At 44.0% G+C, this 21,741-nt stretch overlaps 1 protein-coding gene across 1 annotated transcript; it reads right to left on the minus strand.

Annotated features, from left to right (window-relative positions):
• Positions 1 to 2,368: 2,368 nt before the first annotated feature.
• LOC140737478 (general transcription factor II-I repeat domain-containing protein 2A-like) lies at positions 2,369 to 4,377 on the minus strand. Its single transcript, XM_073063937.1, has one exon. It carries the CDS (start codon positions 4,375 to 4,377, stop codon positions 2,569 to 2,571), a length of 1,809 nt encoding a protein of 602 aa, XP_072920038.1. The 3' UTR covers positions 2,369 to 2,568.
• Between the last annotated feature and the right edge of the window lie 17,364 nt (positions 4,378 to 21,741).

A 21,741-nucleotide genomic window follows, 5' to 3' on the forward strand; every position in this document is an offset into this window, starting at 1 on the left:
GGAGACCCGTTTGTTTGAGGTGAACTTTAAGAGACCTTTGAATGCTGGTGTGTTTTCACGCAGGTCAATGGTCTCGTGCGTGAGTGACAAACAAGTTCAAGACGAACTCCAACTTAAGTGCACATTTGACTATTTAAAAGTAACTCTTTTTGTTTTTCTCTTTCTTTCATTTAATAGCTGTTTGCTTTAATTAACTATATTAAATATCCTTTTTTATAAATTGTACGATCTGTTATTTCTAGCTGGGGACAGTATATCACACAGCATTCACACAAACCGGAGGTTGGGTGGGCAAGACATCCCAACCTCACGGATTCAGTGGGATCAAAGTTGTAAACATCCTAGACGCATGAAGCCAGGGAAAGGTGGAGTTTTTGCCGTGGCATCAAGTGGCTGTTAGTGAGGGGCTAACGAGCTGTTTCTAGAGACACCCAGTAAAAGGGGGTTTCATACAGAATGTTTTGAAAGTTCAAAGTTCAGAATTTAATATCGAACTCTATTTATGTAACCGTTTACAACACTGAGATTTATTTTGTTGCGGGGACACTGGATAAATCTAATAACGATGATAGAATCAATGAAAGACCACACTATCAGGGCAGGCAAGAAGTGTGCAAAAGGCAATAAATAAACTCTGCAAATACAAAATGGAAAATGAATGAGATAAAGAAACAGATGGATAGATGAATAAATAAATAAATAGGTAGATAGATAAATAAACAAACAAACAAGCAAACAAGCAATAAATATCAAGAACATAGATGAAGAGTCCATGAAAGTGAGTCCACGGTTGTGGGAACAATTCACTGATGGGGCAAGTGAAGATGAATGAAGTTATCCTCTTTAGTTCAAGAGCCTGATGCCTGAGGGGTAATAAATGTTCCTGACCTGGAGGTGGAAGTCCTGAGGCTCCTGTACCTTCCTCCTGATGGCAGCAATGAGAAGAGAGCATGACCTGGGTGGTGGGAGTCCCTGATGATGGATGCTGCTTTCCTGTAACAGTGCTCCGTGCAGATGTGCTCAGTGGTCGGGAGGACTTTACCCATGATGGACTAGGTCATATCCACTACTTTTTGTAGGATTTTCCATTACAGACAAGCAGTTACAAATCAGGCTGTGACGCAGCTAGTATCACACATCTATAGAAGATTGTCAAAGTTTTAGTTGTCATGCCGAGTCTTTGCAATCTCCTAAGGAAGTCGAGGCACTGCCATGCTTTCTTCATAATTACACTTACTCTCTGGGCCCAGGACGGATCCACTGAAATGATAGCACTAAGGAATTTAAAGTTGCTGACCCTCTCCACCTCTGATCCCCCAATTAGGACTGGCTTATGGACCTCTGGTTTCCTTCTCCTGAAGTCAATAATCATCTCCTTGGTCTTGGTGACATTGAGTAAGAGGTTGTTGTTGTAGCACCACTCAGTCAGATTTTAATACCCCCTTCTATATGCTGATACGTCACCATCTTTGATTTGCCTATGACAGTGGTGACATCAGCAAAGATAAACATGGCACTGGAGTTGTGCATAGCCATAGTCATCAGTGTAAAGCGAGTAGAGCAGGGAGCAAAGCACACAGCTTTGTGGAGCACTTGTGCATATGGAGATTATGGAGGAGATATTGTTACCAATCTGAACTGACTGGGTTTTGTAAGTGAGGAAAACGAGGATGCAATTGCACAGGAAGGTATTAAGGCCAAGATCTTGAAACTTATTGATTAGTTTTGAGGGGATGAGAGCATTGAATACCAAGCTGTAGTCAATAAGGAGCATCCTGATGTGTGTGCCTTTGCTGTCCAGATGTTCCAGGGTTGAGTGAAGAGCCAATGAAATGGCTTCTGCTGTGGACTTGTGCTGGTCGGTAAATTGGAGTGGATCCAAGTTGCTTCTCAGGCAGGAGTTGACACATTTCATCAGCAACCTCTCAAAAAGTGTCATCACTGTGGACGTAATTGCTACTGGACGATAGTTGTTGAGGCAGGTTACCATGGATTGGGTATGTATCATATTAAACCCCATCTTTCAGGTCAGAGAATAAGACAAGTCTGCGGTGAGCAAGAGTTGTGCTTCCCCGTGCCATCAGGAAGACAAAATGGGATTATTCTCAGAGAATTCACAGCCATTTCTGTGACACCAGAGACATAAGGCACATGAGATTCTAACAAACATCTTCAATATCTCTCTGGAGCAGTTCACTGTCCCCGCAGGCTTTAAGGTGACCACCATCATCCCGGTGCCCAAGAATACGACAGTAACCTGCCTCAGATTTTACCATCCATATCACCCAGGGGTGTCAAACTCAAATACACAGTGGGCCAAAATTAAAAAATCGGTACAAGTCGAGGGCCGGACTGGCTCAGCGTTTATTGCAAAACTTATTGAAATGAATTTATTACACATATTAACCTGGAACTAACAAAGCTTAGGTTATTGCCTACAAAAACAACATTGAACATTAAATAAATAAAAAATCAGTTGCATTTATTTCTTATGGCTTTATCTGCAGCTTTTCCGGAGTAATTTCTAATGAAAACATTTTTCCACAGGCCAACACTCTGTGATTCACACTAGTCTAAGCCAGATACTTGGCATCTCATCTTGGATGCAAGTTCATCAATGTTTGGAGTCAGGCTCTGAGCTGAGGAAATCCTCAGAATTGAGTGAAGGTGTTCATCAGAAAGACGACTCCTGTGTGATGTTTTGTTTATCTTCATCAAAGAGAACAGTTGTTCACACAGATATGTGCTGCCAAACATAGAGAGCATTTGAGCAGCTTGGGTACGCAGCTGGGGCATTGTGTCGGGAATGAAACGTAGAAACTGTGCAGCGCCCACCGAGTCATACTTTGCCTTGAGTGTGTCACTACATTGGAGTTCAATCAGCTCCATTTGTATGTTGGTTGGTGTGCTTTCCGCGTCAGCTGCAAATGGATTACTGAGCAGTTCAAACCTGCTTTTTTGGACTTCAAAGTCGGCAAATCGCCGTGTGAAGTCGGCACCAAGTATGCTAAGTTTTTCAGCAAACTTTGCACGTGGGAACACTGCGGTAGAAACCTGCTCTTTCGTAGTTTGGCAACACGGAAAATGGCTCAAGTTTTCTTGCTGCATCTGCGTCTCCCACAGGCGCAGCTTGGTTTTAAAAGCCCTCACTGCAGCGTACATGTCTGTGATCACACGACCCCGCCCCTGAAGCTGCAGGTTGAGCGCATGGAGATGGCTCATAATGTCACACAGAAACGCCATTTCACAAAGCAACTTTTTATCCCGGAGCTCTGTTGTGTCTTTCCCTTTGCTTTCCATGAACTGACAGATCTCCTCACGCAACTCGAAACATCTTTTCAGCACTTTTCCTTGGCTTAACCATTGCACCTCTGTGTGATAGGGCAAATCATTATATTCTAAACCCAACTCCTCCAGAAACGACTTGAACTCGCGGTGATTCAAACCTTTGGCTCTTATGAAGTTAACTGCTCGTGTTATGGTGCTCATTATATGTTCCGTTTTCAAGGCTTTGCCACACAACGATTCCTGGTGTATGATGCAGTGATAAGCTGTCAGCTCACCTGCGCCGTTTTCCTCCCGCATCTTCTCCCGGATCCTGCCCACCAATCCACTCTTTTGACAGCACATCGCGGGCGCTCCATCTGTCGTCAGTCCCACAAGTTTATCCCAAGGCAGCCTCATTATATTTACACATCTGGATACCTCTTCAAAGAGATCTTTTCCAGTAGTTGTGCCATGCATTGATCTTAATCCCAAAAGTTCCTCTGTTACACACAGACTTGAGTCCACTCCATGAATGAAAATTGACAATTGGGCAGTATCAGAAGTGTCCCTGCTCTCATCCACAGCAAGGGAATATGCGATGAAATCTCTTCCCTTCCCCACCAGCTGTTGTTGTAGATTGGTGGCAAGCTCACGTACCCGGTCAGCAACGGTGTTTCTGCTCAGGCTCACATTTGAAAATGCTTGCCTTTTATCTGGGCACACGACGTCGCAAACTTTCATCATGCAGTTTTTAACAAATTCTCCCTCAGTAAAGTGCTGGGCTGATTTAGCGATCTCTGCTGCCACAATAAAACTAGCCTTTACAGCAACCTCACTTTGTGTTTTGGCTTTTGTGAACATAGCCTGCTGTGACGCCAGACTTCTTTTCAACTTTTCTACCTTCTGGAGCTTCTGTTTCTTGTCCAGATGCTTGTATTTGTCGTGGTGTTTCATTTCATAGTGTCGTCTTACGTTATATTCTTTAATTACAGCCACACCGTCTCCGCACACAAGACAAACAGGTTTGTCCTTTATATCTGCGAACATATACTCTGCCTCCCACCTGCCTTGAAAACCCCTGTTTTCAAAGTCCACCTTTCGTTCAGCCATTTTTGGGGTGAGGGATAGCTGAAAGTTGACCACACGTGACTAGCACCATAAGGATGCTGATGAGAGAGTAAGGCAAGTGCGAGCAATGCACTGGCAGTGCATTGTGGGATTTGTAGTATTGGTGGTGCATGCAATATACCGGCGGGCCAGCTCTAATAGAAAAAAAATTTATTCATTAATGATATTCAGGAAATAAACCAGGGAAACCGAATAAACACTAAAAACCCTGAGAACCTGGTACCTGAATAAACTCAGCATTAGCCATATCATACGCCATAGGCGCTTCGATTACTGGGGCCAGCTTTAATAGTAATTAGATATTATCTCGCGGGCCAAAGATAATTCCACCGCGGGCCAGATTTGGCCCGCAGGCCTTGAGTTTGACATATATGATATAACCATATAACAATTACAGCATGGTATCAGGCCATCTCGGCCCTTCTAGTCCGTGCCGAACGCTTACTCTCCCCTAGTCCCACAAACCTGCACTCAGCCCATAACCCTCCATTCCTTTCTTGTCCATATACCTATCCAATTTTGCTTTAAATGACAATATTGAACCTGCATCTACTACTTCTATTGGAAGCTCGTTCCACATAGCTACCGATCTCTGAGTAAAGAAGTTCCCGCTTGTGTTACCCCTAAACTTTTGCCCCCTAACTCTCAACTCAAAGGCCTTACTGAAGTCCATATAAATGACATCCACTGCTTTACCCTCATCAACTTTCCGCGTAACCTCTTCAAAAAATTCAATAAGATTTGTCAAACATGATCTTCCACGCATAAATCCATGTTGACTGATCCTAATCAGACCCTGTCTATCCAGATAATTATATGTACCATCTCTAAGAACACTTTCCATTAATTTTCCCACCACTGACGTCAAACTTACAGGTCTATAATTGCTAGGTTTACTCTTAGAACCCTTTTTAAACAATGGAACAACATGAGCAATACGCCAATCCTCCGGCACCATTCCCATTTCAAATGACATTTGATATATTTCTGTCAGAGCCCCTGCTATTTCTACACTAACTTCCCTCAAGGACCTAGGGAAAATCCTGTCAGGACCTGGAGATTCATCCACTTTTATATTCCTTAACATCACCAGTACTTCCTCCTCCTTAATCATCATAGTTTCCATAACTTCCCTACTTGTTTCCCTTACCTTACACAATTCAATATCCTTCTCGTTAGTGAATACCAAAGAAAAGAAATTGTTCAAAATCTCCCCCATCTCTTTTGGCTCCGCACATAGCTGTCCACTCTGATTCTCAATTTTATCCCTCACTGTCCTTTTGCTATTAATATAACTGTAGAGACCCTTTGGATTTATTTTCACCTTACTTGCCAAAGCTACCTCGTATCTCCTTTTAGCTTTTCTAATTTCTTTCTTATGATTGTTTTTACATTCTTTATATTCCTCGAGCACCTCATTTACTCCATGCTGCTTATATTTATTGTAGATATCTTTCTTTTACCGAACCATGTTTCCAATATCCCTTGAAAACCAGGTTCCTTCAAACTTTTAAAATTTCCTTTCAACCTAACAGGAACATAAAGATTCTGTACCCTCAAAATTTCACCTTTAAATGACCTCCATTTCTCTATTACATCCTTTCCATAAAACAAATTGTCCCAATCCACTCCTTCTAAATCCTTTCATATCTCCTCAAAGTTACTCTTTGCCACCCCCAAGTTGTTACATACCCCGTAACTGGGTCACTTACGAGCAAAGGTAGAGAGGTCCGTTGAAGTCTGATGGTACTATTTTTAAAAGTTTTTATTTATAAAGGGGCACAAAAGTAAGGTTAATACAAACATTCAGATAATATATGTCGTCAATACTCAATCTAAAGCGCGGGTATAGTAATAATCATCAATAAGAAGTAGCTCTATCATTTTGTCTAGGGGTAAAAATATTGTCCGATGGAAATATAAAAGTCTCTCAAGTTCATGCAGGCATTAGCCTTTTGGGACCGCTGGGTTTCACTTGTTGGAGAGAGAGAGAGAGAGGTTTTGTGAGAAAAGAAACTTGCCCAGTCTTTTAGGACGCAAAACCGTTGAATCGGGAACGTTGGTTCCCCGTTGTTAGTTTGAAGTCCTTTTCGGTGTTATCAGCCACCCGCTCCCCAGGCCAGGGGGAACGGAACGCACGTGGCTTCCGAATAGCTTCCCGTTATCACGGGAGCGATGAGCGATGGTGTCTCCTACTGGTGCGTCGCTAGGGGACTGCCCCCTGCAGCCCCTCTTTTATCTTAACTTGCAGGGTTGTAGATGTCAATCAGGGTGGGGTGATGGAATCTCCAGCCCACATTGCCCGAGGGTGTGCACGTAGCCCAGTCCCCAATCCACAAAGGTGTCTCCAAGAAACAATGGCCAATGGCACGTTATTTTGCATCTCCGGGGGGGGGAACGAAGCATCCAGCATGTCGCTCTCCCATTTCCTGGTGGCACTGACATTAGAAATAATGAAGTGCTTTGACTTGCTGGGTATGGATCATATTAAACCCATCTTTCTGCTACATTGCATCCTTTCCAGTTCACTTTTCACTCCAATCAGTCCACTGATCTTGTCATAGCCTCTACACTCCACTCTGTCCTGTCCCACCTGGAAAATGGTGCCTCAAATGCCAGGATGCTCTAGATCCTGGAATTCTTGACAGTAAGGTCACAGTCAGTTCATGAGGGCAGAAACATCTCTAGCTTCATACGCTGAGCACCAGCACTCTCAGGGCTGTGTGTTCAGCCCGTTTCTGTCCACACTGTTGACACATGACTGATCAAACCAAATCATCAAGTTCACTGATGACACAACAGTGGTTGGCATCAACAATGATAACGAGACACGTACAGAGAGGAGGTAGAGTGGTTGGTGGAACGGTACGAGCACAGCAACTTGAGTCTCAACATGGACAAGACCAAATAAATGATTGTGCCATTTCGGAAGGTGCAGGCTGATCACTCCTCACTGTACATACACAGCTCCTCCGTGGAGAGAGTTAGGAGCTCCAAGATCTGGGAATGCTCATAATGGACAATCTCACCTGGCCCCTCAAGGCCTCCTGTCTGATCAAGAAAGGGCAACAGTATCTCCACATCATGAGGAGATTGAGGCAAGTGGGGCTCCCCACCATTTAACAAATTTTTACAGGAGCCCCATCCGGAATGTCCTGACCAGCTGAGCTGCATCACACATGGTACAGGAATTGCAAGAGATCTGACCGCAAGTCCCTACAAAGGATTGTGAGGACTGCTGAGAGGATCATCGGGGTCTCTCTATCACCCATCTGAAATATTTATCAGGAGTACTGCATATGCAGGGCCCTTAGCCTTGTCAATGATCCCTCCCATTCATCTAACAATCTCTCTGACCACTACCATCAGCCAGGTGATACCGTAGCATTAGGACAAGAACTGTTAGGATGGGAAACAGCTTCTTCCCCCAGACCATAAAACTACTGAACTCCCTGTCACCAACCAAGTCTCATCGCATATGAAGTGCCAGTTGCACTATACTGTTTTGTTAAATTTGTATCGGATATTCAACTTATTATTTGTTAATTGATTTGTCATAGTGTTACTTTATGTGCTGTGTGTGTGAGTTATATTTGCTGTGTTGTGCACGTTCATCCAGAGGAATGTTGTTTTGTTTGATAGTATGCAGGTATATGGTCGAGTCACAACAAACTGAACTTGAACTTGAACTCAAGTACCAAACCGAAGTCAGTGAAATTTCAGGATATTTTATGGTGATGACTTCATAAATATTTAAGGTTTACATTGGTTCTTGTGCCCTCAGTTTGATTGCATTGGGCAAGATGGCAGCTGATGAAGTTAAACTGGGTATTGACTGCTGTTTTTCAACGTTTGTTATTGGCTACACAGGCACTAAAGTCATAAACCGTGGAGAGATACCTTGCAGAGCACTGTTTTGTGCATTTTATGCAGTCCTGGGTAAGTCTGTTGTCGAGTGTAGTTGTTGTGTGTTTTTTTTTCTCTGTGTTGTTTTTTACACAGTTCAGCCTAGTTTTTGTGCGTTTGTACTATGTCATCTAACACCATGGTCCTGAAAAACGTTGTCTCATTTTTACTGTGTACTGTACCAGCAGTGATGGTTGAAATGACAATAAAAGTGACTTGACTTGACTAAGTTGTTTAGAAAACATGATCACAATATATGAATCCACAGTGCAAACATATAGAATGTAGCCAGGGGTAATACTTATAATCCAGTCTGTTTTGTCTGTTAATTTGAACAGTTGGCCCGTGAAGCTGTTCTGAACAAGTACGTGTCAACATTGGAACTTCCTAAATCAGGCGCCGATGTCAAAGCTGGAACCAAGTGCAGTGTTGCATGATGGGAACAACTAATCCTAAAGCCTGAAAGCACAACAGTGGCTATATTTCATTAGGAGTTTGATGAGATTTGGTATGTCACCAAAGACACTTGCAAATTTCTACAGATGTACCGTGGAGAGCAGTCTAACTGGCTGCATGGGACTGCACAGGATCGCAATCACCTGCAGAGAGTTGTATAATTAGTCAGCTCCATCATGGGTACTAGCCTCCATCTCAAGGAGCGATGCCTCATCAGGTGGCATCCATCCCCCAGGACATGCCCTGTTCTCATTGCGACCATCAGGAAGGAGGTACAAGAGCCTGAAGGCACACACTCAACAATTCAGGAACAGCTTCATCCCCTCTGCCATCCAATTTCTGAATGGACATTGAACCCCTGAAGAACATCTCATCACTTTTTATATTTTTATTTTTGCACTACTTATATTTACTGTAATTCATGTTTTTCCCTCCATTCTTCTGTATTCATTTGTACTGCTATTGCAAAGACAAAAAAATTCCCAAAAGATGCTGGTGATATTAAACCTGATTCTGATTCTGAGAGGGTGGCCACTTGAGGGAGCACTTTGAAAGCTTTCTTGAGTCCATCTCACAACAATATTATCTGCTGCAATTATTGCTGTGTTCCAGCTGCCCAGAGAATGAAAGGGTCTTTCAGTCATCGATAAAAGAAGGCATTGACAGCTGATAAAATTCCAATGAAGAATTAAAACATGACAGTGAAGAACTTCCGGTACAAATTCATAACATCTTTTGTTTCTGGGAAGGGAAGAACATGTTAGAGGGTTTTGCTTTTGTTGACAACATAACCTACTTCAAGATAGGAGATGTCTATTTGTGGCAACTGCAGAGGGGTTTCCCTCCTCTTTCCTGAAACACTGTACAATAAACACAGTAATCACTGTGTACCAGATTCATTATACAAGGAGAGTGCAGCACCAACAGGGAAGGCCTGTGAATGTTCATCCTGATAGGAGGATTGAGAAGGGAGTGAGCTCATGGAAGTGGTCCTAAAACTGATGGATTAAACTGGGAAAAATCAAAGAGCCAATTGCTGAATTTGAACACACAGCAGTGGTTGGCCTTATCAAGAACGATGACAAGACAGAGTATGGGGAGGAAGTGGAGCGGCTGATGGATTGGTGTGAGAAGAACAATCTAAGTCTGAATGTGGAGAATACAAAGGAAATGATTGTGGACTTCTGGAAGGTGCAGATGAACCATTGCCCTCTGCAGATACATTGCTCCTTTGTAGAGAGAGTTAGATGCACCAAGTTCCAGGGAGTTCACATTATGGAAGACCTCAATATCACTTAATATCACCTCCCTGAACAAGGAGATTGAGGCAAGCAAGGCTCTCAATCCACATCTGAACTACATTTTACAGGAGCACCATTGAGAGCTTCCTGACAAGATACATCTCCATCTGGAATAGGAGCTGTTGAGCATCGGACCGGAAGACCCTACAAAGGAATGTGAGAACAGCTGAGAGGGTCATAGGGGTCTCCCTACCATCAATTGGGTCATTTATCAGGAGCACCGTGTTTGTGGGTCCCTCAGCATTATGAAATCTCCCACCCATCCATCCAGCGTCCTCTCTGACTTTCTACCATCAGGTCGGAAACTACGATGCATAAAAACAACAATGATCAAGATGGGAAACAGTTTCATTCTTCATGCCATAAGGTTCTGAACACTTGGTCACTTCATATTCAAAGTGTCACTGGTTAATTGGTTCCAAACCTTACAATATTTTATATTAGTGCACTTCAGTTTGTTATTTATGTGTGATTCATGTGTAGATTTTATCCTTACCTTCATAAGTTATCGTGTGTTATGTGATTTACACCCTGGTTGGAAGAAAAGTTGTCTCGTTTCTATATACATTACATGGTTTTATATGTTGTATAGATGTCTGTAGTTAAATGCCAATAAACCTCACTTGAGGTAGCTAGGAAGTAGCTTAAGAATAGATTTAGGCAATTTAGAAGAAGACCTGAGAAAGCCTTGGCAAATAGATAAGGGAAAACTGTAGGTGAAGAATCAGAGGAATCGGGGGGGGGGGACCTTCACGAATACTTTGTTTCAGTATTCACCGGTGAGAAAACCCTGACAAATGTGAGGCTGATATGCTGGAATATGACAAAATTAGGAAAGAGGATGTGCTGGAACTTTTTTAAAACTTTAGGATAGATAAGTCCCTGAAGCCGAACGGGAAATGCCTCAGATTTCAGTTGCAAGTGAGGGAAGAGATTGCTTCACCTTTTTGATGTTCTTTGCATTTCCTTTGGCCACAGGAGTTAAACCAAATGTTCTGAAGGTGGTAAACGTTATTCCTTTGTTCAAGAACGGTACTAGGAATAACACTAGGAATTACAGACCAGTGAGGCAATTGTGGTCAAACTATTGGAGAGGATTCTTAGAGACAGGGTTTACAAGTGCAACACTCTCACTGGGCCTCGTACACCAACTTGGCTCGTTAGTAACTCTGCTAACAGCCACGTGACTCAGTGGAGAGAAGGCCGCCTTTCATAAGCAATACACGACTAGCAATGGTGATTGCTGTACTCATGGTGCTGAATTCTCATCTCCCACCACAAGTAGAACTTTCCTTCTTGGATTTCTCCACCTCGAGAGGCACTCCTTGCAATAGGGTTCCCTTCGGATGGGATCCTCCAGGCATCTTCCCTGGTGGTCTTCTCTCTGTACCTCCCACCAGAAGAGACCTCAAACCAGATTGCTGTCCTTCCGAAAACTCTCCTCGCCCAGCTCTCAGGAGTGCTCCTTGCCATCCCACTCCTGATTGGCTGACACAACACTCCTAAGTTGGACAATAGGACTACTTGTCTTTAGCTGATCTACAATTCTCTTAACTTGAGGACACACTGATTTTATAGAAAACTGCAAAAATAAAATACCTCACAGCATAACAGTAGAAATCTTAAACACGGCATTCCATTTCCCCACCCCACCACCAAAAAAGTCATGTCCTCATGTCTTTAAAATTTAATAAATCATTATCAATAACACAATATTCAAATAAATGTTGTGATTTCTGTAAATGGCAGTAACAGATCTCACTACTGGGATGGATACAACACTGTTTATCCCGTGCATCAGATGCCGGCCTGTCTGGGGGCTTCTTGACTCTCTGAGAACTTATCTTTTCTTCAGCTTCCTCAGCCTCAGGCACTTCTTGTGACGGTTCCTGTTCACTCATGGTTGCCTGACCCTATCTATCACTCTGACACAGGTCCCCACCCCCTGACTGAATTCAGCTTCATCCTCAATCATATTGGAGCCCATTTTGCCCTCACTGTCAATTATCATGTTGGCCTGTCCACTGGTAGAAATATCTTCATCAAATCTTGGTGAGTTTGCAAATAAGTCGTATATGATTGGCCAGCTGGTGGTGTAATGGCATCAGTGCCAGACTTCAGAGTGAAGGCTCCTGAGTTCAAATCCAGCCGGCTCATTGGACGCTTTCCACTCGTGCTGGGTTGAGCATCGAAGTAGAAACGTGGACTCATAGAAATAAGAAAGCCTGCTAAAACAAATGCCATCACGTCCTGATGACTCCACTCAGAGTTAAGGGCTTTTTTCTTCTTCTTCTTCTTCATACAATACTCCCATTTCCTCATCCTCTGAGACTGTATTGTATTCCGTGCTCGGTCCCTTTCCAGGTCTTTCCACTGGAATCACACTGTTGTCAGCAGTTTGCCATTCTGTTCTCCTTCTGTGCAGAGTTCTCCTACCAGGTGTAGTTCTGTGTCAGACTCCGGGTCAACACGTACTTCATGCCCTAAGGGAAGAAGGTGATTCTGATGGAGAATTTTGACAGGACCATTCCCATCTTCTGGTTTCACTTGGAAACTGGTAAATTGGCATCTGGCTCTCCACTACGTAAGGTGTGGACACCCAACGGTCGGCCAATGCATGCATACCTGGTAGCTCCAAATTTCTTATTAACACTCTATCTCCAGGCATCAGTTCAGTGAAACTAATCTTTTGATCATATCTCCTCTTGTTTCCTTGGTAACAGAAACCACTGCTAGATAATAAGCTCTTTGCAGTTATTTCTTCATGCCAGACACATACTTTGAGTTACTTTTTCTGCAGTAAGTCTTCACAGTTGGCTCCAAAACAGATATACACAGGTAATCTCGTTTCACGTCTGAACATCAAATAGTGTGGCAAGCAGTCAGTAGCTTCATTCTGTGTACAGTTGTAGCGGTGTACCAAATGCTCTATATGCTGACTCCACTTGTTCTTTTTGTTGGCATCCAGAGTTTCAAGCGTGTCTAACAATGTCCCGTTGAAACTTTTAGGCTGAGGATGACCCTGAGGGAGATACGGCGTGGTCCTTGACTTCTCAGCTCCCAGCATGCTCAGTAACCCATGTAGGAGCTGACTCACAAAAATCCCTTCCCTGATCACTGTGTACTATTCCTGGGAGGCCGTAAACAACAAAATACTTTGCCCAGAACATTTTGGCAACTGTGGCTGCTCTCTGATCCTTTGTGGGGGAGCCTTGAGCATTTCAGGTGTGGTGATCCAAGACATTTCCAACATTACTGGAATCAGTCTCTGTGGAGAGGTGATCCAAACATACTAACTAAAGTGGTCCCATGCTTTGTAAATGAGGTAATGGAGCAACTCTCGTAGGCAGTATCTTCCTCCAAACGCATCAGATGCACGACTTACAGTATTCTTCAACCTCAGGTTTCATTCGGGCCAATAGCACCAGTCTCGTACCAATCCATGGCTCTTGGCCAACCCCAGATAACCTGAATAATCATGAAGTCACTTTAGTACAATACTCTGGTACTTCTCAGGCAACACCAACTGGGAACGCCGAGGCCTGTCTGGAGGAGACATGACCCTGTATAAAACTTTCTTCCTCAACTCCAGTTTGTCCCATTCTCTCGTCAGTAAGGGTATTGCAGGGTGTTTTGTCTTCTCACCTTGGGCCATATCCCCTTTCACAACAGATGACCAAATAGCACCGATACAAGGGACATCTCGGGCTCTGCCATTTCTGCAGGACTCAAGGCAGGCAACTGCTTCATATCCAGAGTGATCAAGTTGCAATATGCTTGTGGAATGACATGACTAGAAGCTCCCAAATGATCCACAGCTCTACCATGCCAAATTCCTGCCTCTTATTTCCCCTCTGTGGAAAACGAGTGCATTGCTTTAACACCAAGGGAGGAATGCCCTTCCTCTCTCTGTCCATTTCTGGCACCTCATTCGAATGTCAGGGCAACGCGTATGTATCAATGTTCTGACTCCATGCCAATATTTAAGGCTGAAATCATCAGCAGACAATGCCACCAACCAGTGAAAACCTGTGGTATCTAACTTTGTCGAGATTAGGCTATAAATCAGTGGATTATTGTTAGTCCTCACCTCAAACGTGGCACCATATCGATAGTCACTAAACTTAGTTACCACGGCCCATTTCAATGACAGGAACTCTAATATATGTGTTGGATACTTTCGATCGAAGGGTGACAGACTCCAGCTGATGAGAGCCAGAGGTCTCACCCCTTTCCCTTGGTCCTGATATAGAATACTGTCGAAGCCTCACAGCTGGTGTCTGTATACAGTACAGATGGCAACTGGGGTTTGCAAAGACCAGCACAGCTGTGTCAGTCAGCAACTCTTTCAGCAGCTGAGAGACCTCTTAACATTCTGCAACCCATCTTCCCCTGAAAGGCTCCAAATGGCTAAGATCAACCTTGCCTTCTTTTCTTCTCATTCTCCTCCCTTTCTTCCCCGAGGGTGGGTAACCACACATAAACTGATTTTTCTGCCTAGTCCCACTGACCTGTACCTGGCCCATATCCCTCCATACACTTCTCATCCATGTACCTGTCCAAGTTTTTCTAAAATGTTAAAAGTGAGCCCGCATTTACCACTTCATCTGGCAGCTCATTGCACACTCCCACCACTCTCTGTGTGAAGAAGCCCCCCCCCAATGTTCCCTTTAAACTTTTCCCCCTTCACCCTTAACCCATATCCTCTGGGATTTTTTCCTCTAGCCTCAATGGAAAAAGCCTGCTTGCATTCACTCTATCTATACCCATCATAATTTTATACATCTCTATCAAATCTCCCCTCATTCTTCTATGCTCCAGGGAATAAAGTCCTAACCCATTCAACCTTTCTCTGTAACTCAGTTTCTCAAGTCCCAGCAACATCCTTGTAAACCTTCTCTGCACTCTTTCAACCTTATTAATATCCTTCCTGTAACTAGGTGACCAAAAACGCACACAATACTCCAAATTCTGCCTCAACAATGTCTTAGACAACCTCACCATAACATTCCAACTCTTAAAGTCAATACTTTGATTTATAAATGCCAAGGTGTCTAAAGCTCTCTCTACTACACTATCTACCTGTGACGCCACTTTTAGGGAATTATGTATCTATATTCCCAGATCCCGCTGTTCTACTGCACTCCTCAGTGTCCTACAATTTACCTTGTATGTTCTACCTTATTTTGTCCTTCCAGAGTGTAATACCTCACAGTTGTCTGCATTAATCTCCATCTACCATTTCTCAGCCCATTTTTCCAGCTGGTCCAAATCCCTCTGTAAGCTTTGAAAACCTTCCTCGCTGTCCACTACACCTCCAATCATCAGCAAATTTGCTGATCCAATTTACTACATTATCATCCAGATCATTGATATAGATGACAAATAACAATGGACCCAGCACTGATCCCAGTGGCACACCACTATTTACAGGCCTCCACTCAGAGAAGCAATCCTCCACTACTACTCTCTGGCCTTTCCCATTGAGCCAATGTCTAATCCAAGTTACTACCGCTCCATGTATACCTAGCGAATGAATCTTCCTAACTAACCTCCCATGCAGACCCTTGTCAAAGGCCTTACTGAAGTCCATGTAGACAACAGTCACTGCCTTCTTTTCATCCACTTTCCTGGTAACCTCCTTAAAAAACTTCAATAGATTTGTTAAACATGACCTACCACACACAAAGCCATATTGACTCTCCCTAGTAAGTTCCTGACTATCCAAATACTTGTAGATTCTATCTCTATGTACTCCTTCCAATAATTTACCTACTACCGACATCAAACTTACCGGCCTATAATTTCCCGGATTACTTTTAGAGCCTTTTTTAAACAACAGAACAACACGAGCTATCCTCCAATCCTCCGGCACCTCACCCATGAATACCGACATTTTAAATATATCTGCCAGGGCCCCTGCAATTTGAACATGTCTCCTTCAAGGTCCGAGGGAATACTCTGTCAAGTCCTGGGGATTTATCTACTCTGATTTGCCTCAAGACAGCAAGCACCTCCTCCTCTTTAATCTGTATAGGTTCCATGACCTCACTACTTGTTTGCCTTATTTCCATTGACTCCATGACAGTTTCCTTAGTAAATACAAATGCAAAAAAACCATTTAAAATGTCCCCCATTTCTTTTGGTTCCATACATAGCCAACCACTCTGATCTTCAAGAGGACAATTTTATCCATTACTATCCTTTTGCTCTTAACATACCTGTAGAAGCTCTTAGGATTATCCTTCACCTTGACTGCCAAAGCAACCTCATGTCTTCTTTTAGCCCTCCTGATTTCTTTCTTAAATATTTCCTTGCACTTTTTATACTCCTCAAGCACCTTCTTTGCTCCTTGTTGCCTATACCTGTCATACATCTCTCTCTTCTTCTTTATCAGATTTCCAATATCCCTCAAAAACCAAGGTTCCTTATTCTTGTTCACTTTGCCTTTAATCCTGATTGGAACATACAAATGCTGCACTCTCAAAATTTCTCCTTTGGAGGCCTCCCACTTACCAATCACATCCTTGCCAGAGAACAACCTGTTCCAATCTACGCTTTTTAGATCTTTTCTCATTTCTTCAGATTTGGCCTTTTTCCAGTTTAGAACCTTAACCCAAGGACGAGATCTATCATTATCCATGATCCAGTTAAAACTAATGGTGTTGTGATCACTGGAACCAAAGTGTTCCCCTACACACACTTCCGTCACTTGTCCTAACACATTTCCTAATAGGAGATCTAATATTGCATCCTCTCTAGTGCGTACCTCTTGTTACGCCTGTGGCCCCCTCCTTTTTGAGAATCGCAGGATCGCTATTGATTCGGGTCAGGAGACCCAGGAAATGAGAGAGAGACACGCAGATTCTTCAATGTTTGGAATGTGTCCTGGGCCTCCGAGAGACAAAGCCACGGATAACGGCCATTATCCCTTGGAGACGGAATTGTGTATTGAGTGCTGTACGATTCATCGAAGCCCCCAGGCAATGAACAGAGGGGGGGTTGGTGGAGGGATTGCATCATCCCAACCTGATTGACATCTGAGACCCTGTGAGTCAGGATAAAAGAGGGTCTGGGGAACAGCCCCTTTAGACGCACCAGAAGAAAAGCTAGAACTCCTGGAACAGCGTAATAGCGAAAGCCGGTGGAAAAGCCCACGTGCGTCCTTTTCCATTTGCCTCGGAATTGGTGGGTCTTGCTACGGAAGAACGGCTTTAGCTAACACAAAGGAGCACTCAGCCCCCACCGACTCTCGAAGGATTGACATTATAAAAGGAATGGGCAAGTTTAAACACTCTCTCTTGACTCCAACCAAAGGCTACAGCCTGCAGCTTGAATGAACTAAAGTGACTTTTATATTTCCATCGGACAATACATTATCCACTAGACAATGATAGAGCTATTTCTTATTGATTATTATTATACCCACGCTTTTAGATTTAGTATTGGCGACGTATATTATCTGTATGTTTGCATTGATATTATTTTTGTGTATTTTTATCAATAAATACTGTTAAAAATAGTACCATCAGACTTCAACGGACCTCTCTATCTTTGCTGGTAAGTGACCCAGTTACGGGGTACGTAACACTCTATATATTCATTTAGAAAACTTTCCTGAACGCATTTTATAAACTCTAAGCTGTCTAGACCTTCAACAGTATGGGAGTCCCAATCAATATGTGGAAAATTAAAATCCCCTACTGTCACACATTTATGTTTCCTGCAGTTGTCTGCTATCTCTCTGCAGATTTGCTCCTCCTATTGTCGCTGACTATTGGGTGGTCTATAATACAACCCCATTAATGTGGTCATACCTTTCCTGTTTCTCAGCTCCACCCATATGGCCTTGGTAGACAAGTCCTCTATTCTGTCCTGACGGAGCACTGCTGTAACATTTTCCCTGACTAGCAATGCCACTTCCACCACCTCCCCCAACCTTCATCCCTCTGCCTCTATCACATCTGAAACATCGGAACCCTGGAACATTAAGCTGCCAGTCCTGCCCCTCCTGTAGCCAGGTTTCACTAATGGCTATAATGTCATAATTCCATGTGTCAGTCCACACCCTCAGCTCATCTGCCTTCCCCACAATTCTCCTCACATTGAAATAGACACATCTCAGAAGATTTTTACCAGCACACACAACCCTTCTATTTGCGACTTTGCATGAATCTAATTTAAAACCTCCCCAATAGCACCAACAATCCTCCCTGCAAGGATATTGGTCCCCATGTAGTTCAGGTGTAACCCGTCTCTCTTGTACAGGTCCCACCTGCCCCAGAAGAGGTCCCAATGATCCTGAAATCTGAAACACTACCCCCTACACCACTTCCTCAGCCATGTGTTCATCCTCCAGAGCATCCTACACTTTCCCTCACTGGCACGTGGCACAGGTAGCAATCCTGAGATTACTGCCCTCGAGGTCCTGCTTTTTAACTTCCTACCAAGCTCTCTATACTCATTCTTCAGAACCTCCTCACTCTTTCTTCCTACATCGTTGGTACCGATGTGTACCATGACATCTGGCTGCTCACCCTCCCACTTCAGAATGCAGTGCACACGATCAGAGACATCCCTGTCCCTGGCACACGGGAGGCAACAGATCATCTGGTAGTCTCTGTCACGACCACAGAACCTCCTGTCTGTACCTCGAACTATCGAGTCCTCTATCACTACCACTCTCCTCTTCTTCCACCCTCCCTTCTGGTTCACTGCAGAACCAGACTCAGTGCCAGAGATCCAGCTGCAGCAGCTTGTCCCAGGTAAGTCATCCCCCAACAGTATCCAAATCGGTATATTTGTTGTTGAGGGGAATGGCCACAGGGGAACCCTGCTCTGCGTGCCCTTTCCCTTTCCCTCGCCTGACAGTGAGCTGCAGCTGGATGCACTTCTATCTGGATGAGCTGTTGCCTGATGACTCCGACATCCAGAGTCAGGAAGTGCTTTGAGAGGTTAGTTATACTAGACATTAACTCCAGCCTCCCAGACAAACTTGATGCTGCCATTCACTACTTCTGAAAAGTGACTCTAGTGAATGCAATCTCCTGGAGAATCTGGACAGGAAATACAACTAGGTTTGACTATTATTTATTGTTTACAGCTCCATCTTCAATGCTATAAATCCAAGCAAACTCATCTCCAAATTCCTCGATCTGGGACTCAGCACCTCCCTTTGCATCTGGATCCTTGACTTCCTGACCAACAAACTGGAACCAGTAGGGTAGGCTCAACACCTTCATCATGATTATTCTCATTTCACAAGACTGTGTCCTCAGACCCCTACTTGCACAGGGTCCTCAGGTCCCCGTACACTCAAACTCTGTGACCAGGTTCTGCTCTACCTCCACCATGGTGGCCCCTATCTCAAATGATGATGAACTCGGATACAGGAAGGAGACTGAGAGCTTAGTAACACGCTGTCATGACAACAATCTTTTCCTCAATTCAGCAGAGCAAAAGAGCTGGTCATTGACAGGAAGGAGGGTTTTGATCAGCTGCTATCTTCATCAACAATGCTGAGGTTGAGAAGGTTGAGACCTGCAAGTTCCTAGAAGTGAACATCACCCGTTCTGGAGCAACAGCTATACACCATGACCAAAAAGCTCATGAATACCTCTACTTCCTCAGGAGGTGACAGAAATTTGGTAGCTACCCTTTGAACCTTGCCTATTTTTATTGATGCAGCATAGAAAGCATTCTGTCTTGATGCGTTATGGCAGCTGCACTGCTCATGGCCACAAGGAACTGCAGAAAGTTGTGGAGTCAGCTCAGCTCATCCAGACAGGATAGTTGAATGCTCCTCTTGTGGGATGTCAGAAGGCAGGGAGACTACCAGTGTCCACCTGCAGATGCTAACAATCCACGTGAAAGAGTTGGAGATGGAACACTGGATCATTTGGAAGGCTGAAGGGGTTATAGATAGGATATATGGAGAGATAGTTATACCCAAGGTGCAGGACACAGGAAAACGGGTGACAGTCAGGAAGGGGTAAAGGGGTTTGAACAACCAGTTAAACAGTCCTGTGGACATCCCCCTCAACAACAGGTATACCACTATTTGTTTACTGTTCGGGGGATGACCCAACAAGGGAAGTCACAGTGTCAGATCTCTGGCACTGAGTCTGCCTCTGTGACTCAGAAGGGAAGGTGGGGAGAAGGGACAAACTGTGGTGATAGGGGATTCGTTAGTTAGGGGAACGGACAGGAGATTCAGTGGATGAGAATTAGATTCCCAGATGGAATGTGGCCTCCCAGGTGCGAGGGTCCGAAATATCTCGGATCAAGTCCTCCACATTCTTAAACAGGAGGGTGAACAGCCAGAGGTCATGGTCCATGTAGGTACCAATGACCTGGGTAGGACAAATGATGAAGGTCTGCATCGGGAACTAGGTGCTAATTTAAAGGTCAGGATCTCCAGGGCCGTGATCTCAGGATTACTACCTGTGCCACGTGCTAGTGAGGCCAGAACTAGGAAGATTATCCAGTTTAACACATGGCTAAGGAGTTGGTGCAGGAGGGATGGCATAAGGTTTTTGGATCATTGGGCTCTCTTCCAGGGAGGGTGGGACCTGTACAGAAGGGATGGTTTACACCTGTACTGAAGGGTGACTAATATCCTAGTGGGAAGGTTTGTTGATGCTGCACAGTGGGGTTTAAACTAGAGTTGCAGGGGGATGGAACCAGAGTGCCAGAATAGTTAGTGGAGAGGTTGTGGATGCAGATATCGGTAAGACCTCAGACAGAGTCGGAAATCAAAGATTGAGCAGGGTGTGACCAGTGTCCTGAGCTGTGTATATTTCAATGCAAGACGTATCATAGGAAAGGCAGATGAGCTCAGGGCCTGGATCAACACATGGAATTATGCTGTTGCAGCCATTAGTGATACTTGGTTGTAGGAGAGGCAGGAATGGCATCTCAATATTCCAGGGTTCCGTTGTTTTAGATGTGAGGATTGGGTCAGGCTGTTTTCAGGCAAAGGTGTATTTGGAAAGTGAGAGGCCTTCAAAAACAAAATTGAGAGAAACAAAAGCTTGTCTGTGCCTGTCAGAATAAAATGTAATGATAATAAGTGTAGGGATCCTTGGTTTTCAAGAGATGTTGAGGCCCTGGTTTTGAGAAAAAAAGGAGGTGCATAGCAGGTATAGGCAAGTAGGAACACATGAGGTGCTCATGGAGAACAAGAAATGCAAGGGAACACTTGTGTGGAATGAGCTATCAGCATCAGTGGTGCATGAGAGCTCCATTTCAACGTTTCAGAGAAGATTGGATAAGTACATGGATGGTAGGGGTATGGAGGACTATGGTCGCAGTTCAGCTCAGTGGGACTAGGTAGCTTAAATGGTTTCTGCATGGACTAGATCAGCTGAGGGCCTTGTTTCTGTGTTGTACTTCCCTACGACTCTACAACTCTACCACAACAACTAGACTCTCCTCCATGGACTCTCCATAATTCTCACAACCTCAGTAAACCAGCCAACATAATTAAAGTTCCCATCAGGCAGAGGTTTAATAAGGCTGATAGCATGTAGCACCAGGCTCAAGGACATTTTCTACCCTGATGATATAAGGCTATTAAATGTTTCTCCAGTACAAGGAGACAAACTCTTAACCTCACAGTCTAGTCTATTACGATCTTGCACCTTCTATCTTTACCTACACTGCCTTTCCCTGTAATTGTTTC

Source organism: Hemitrygon akajei, chromosome 13 (genome assembly GCF_048418815.1).
Source record: "Hemitrygon akajei chromosome 13, sHemAka1.3, whole genome shotgun sequence".
In the NCBI taxonomy this organism is placed as follows: domain Eukaryota; kingdom Metazoa; phylum Chordata; class Chondrichthyes; order Myliobatiformes; family Dasyatidae; genus Hemitrygon; species Hemitrygon akajei.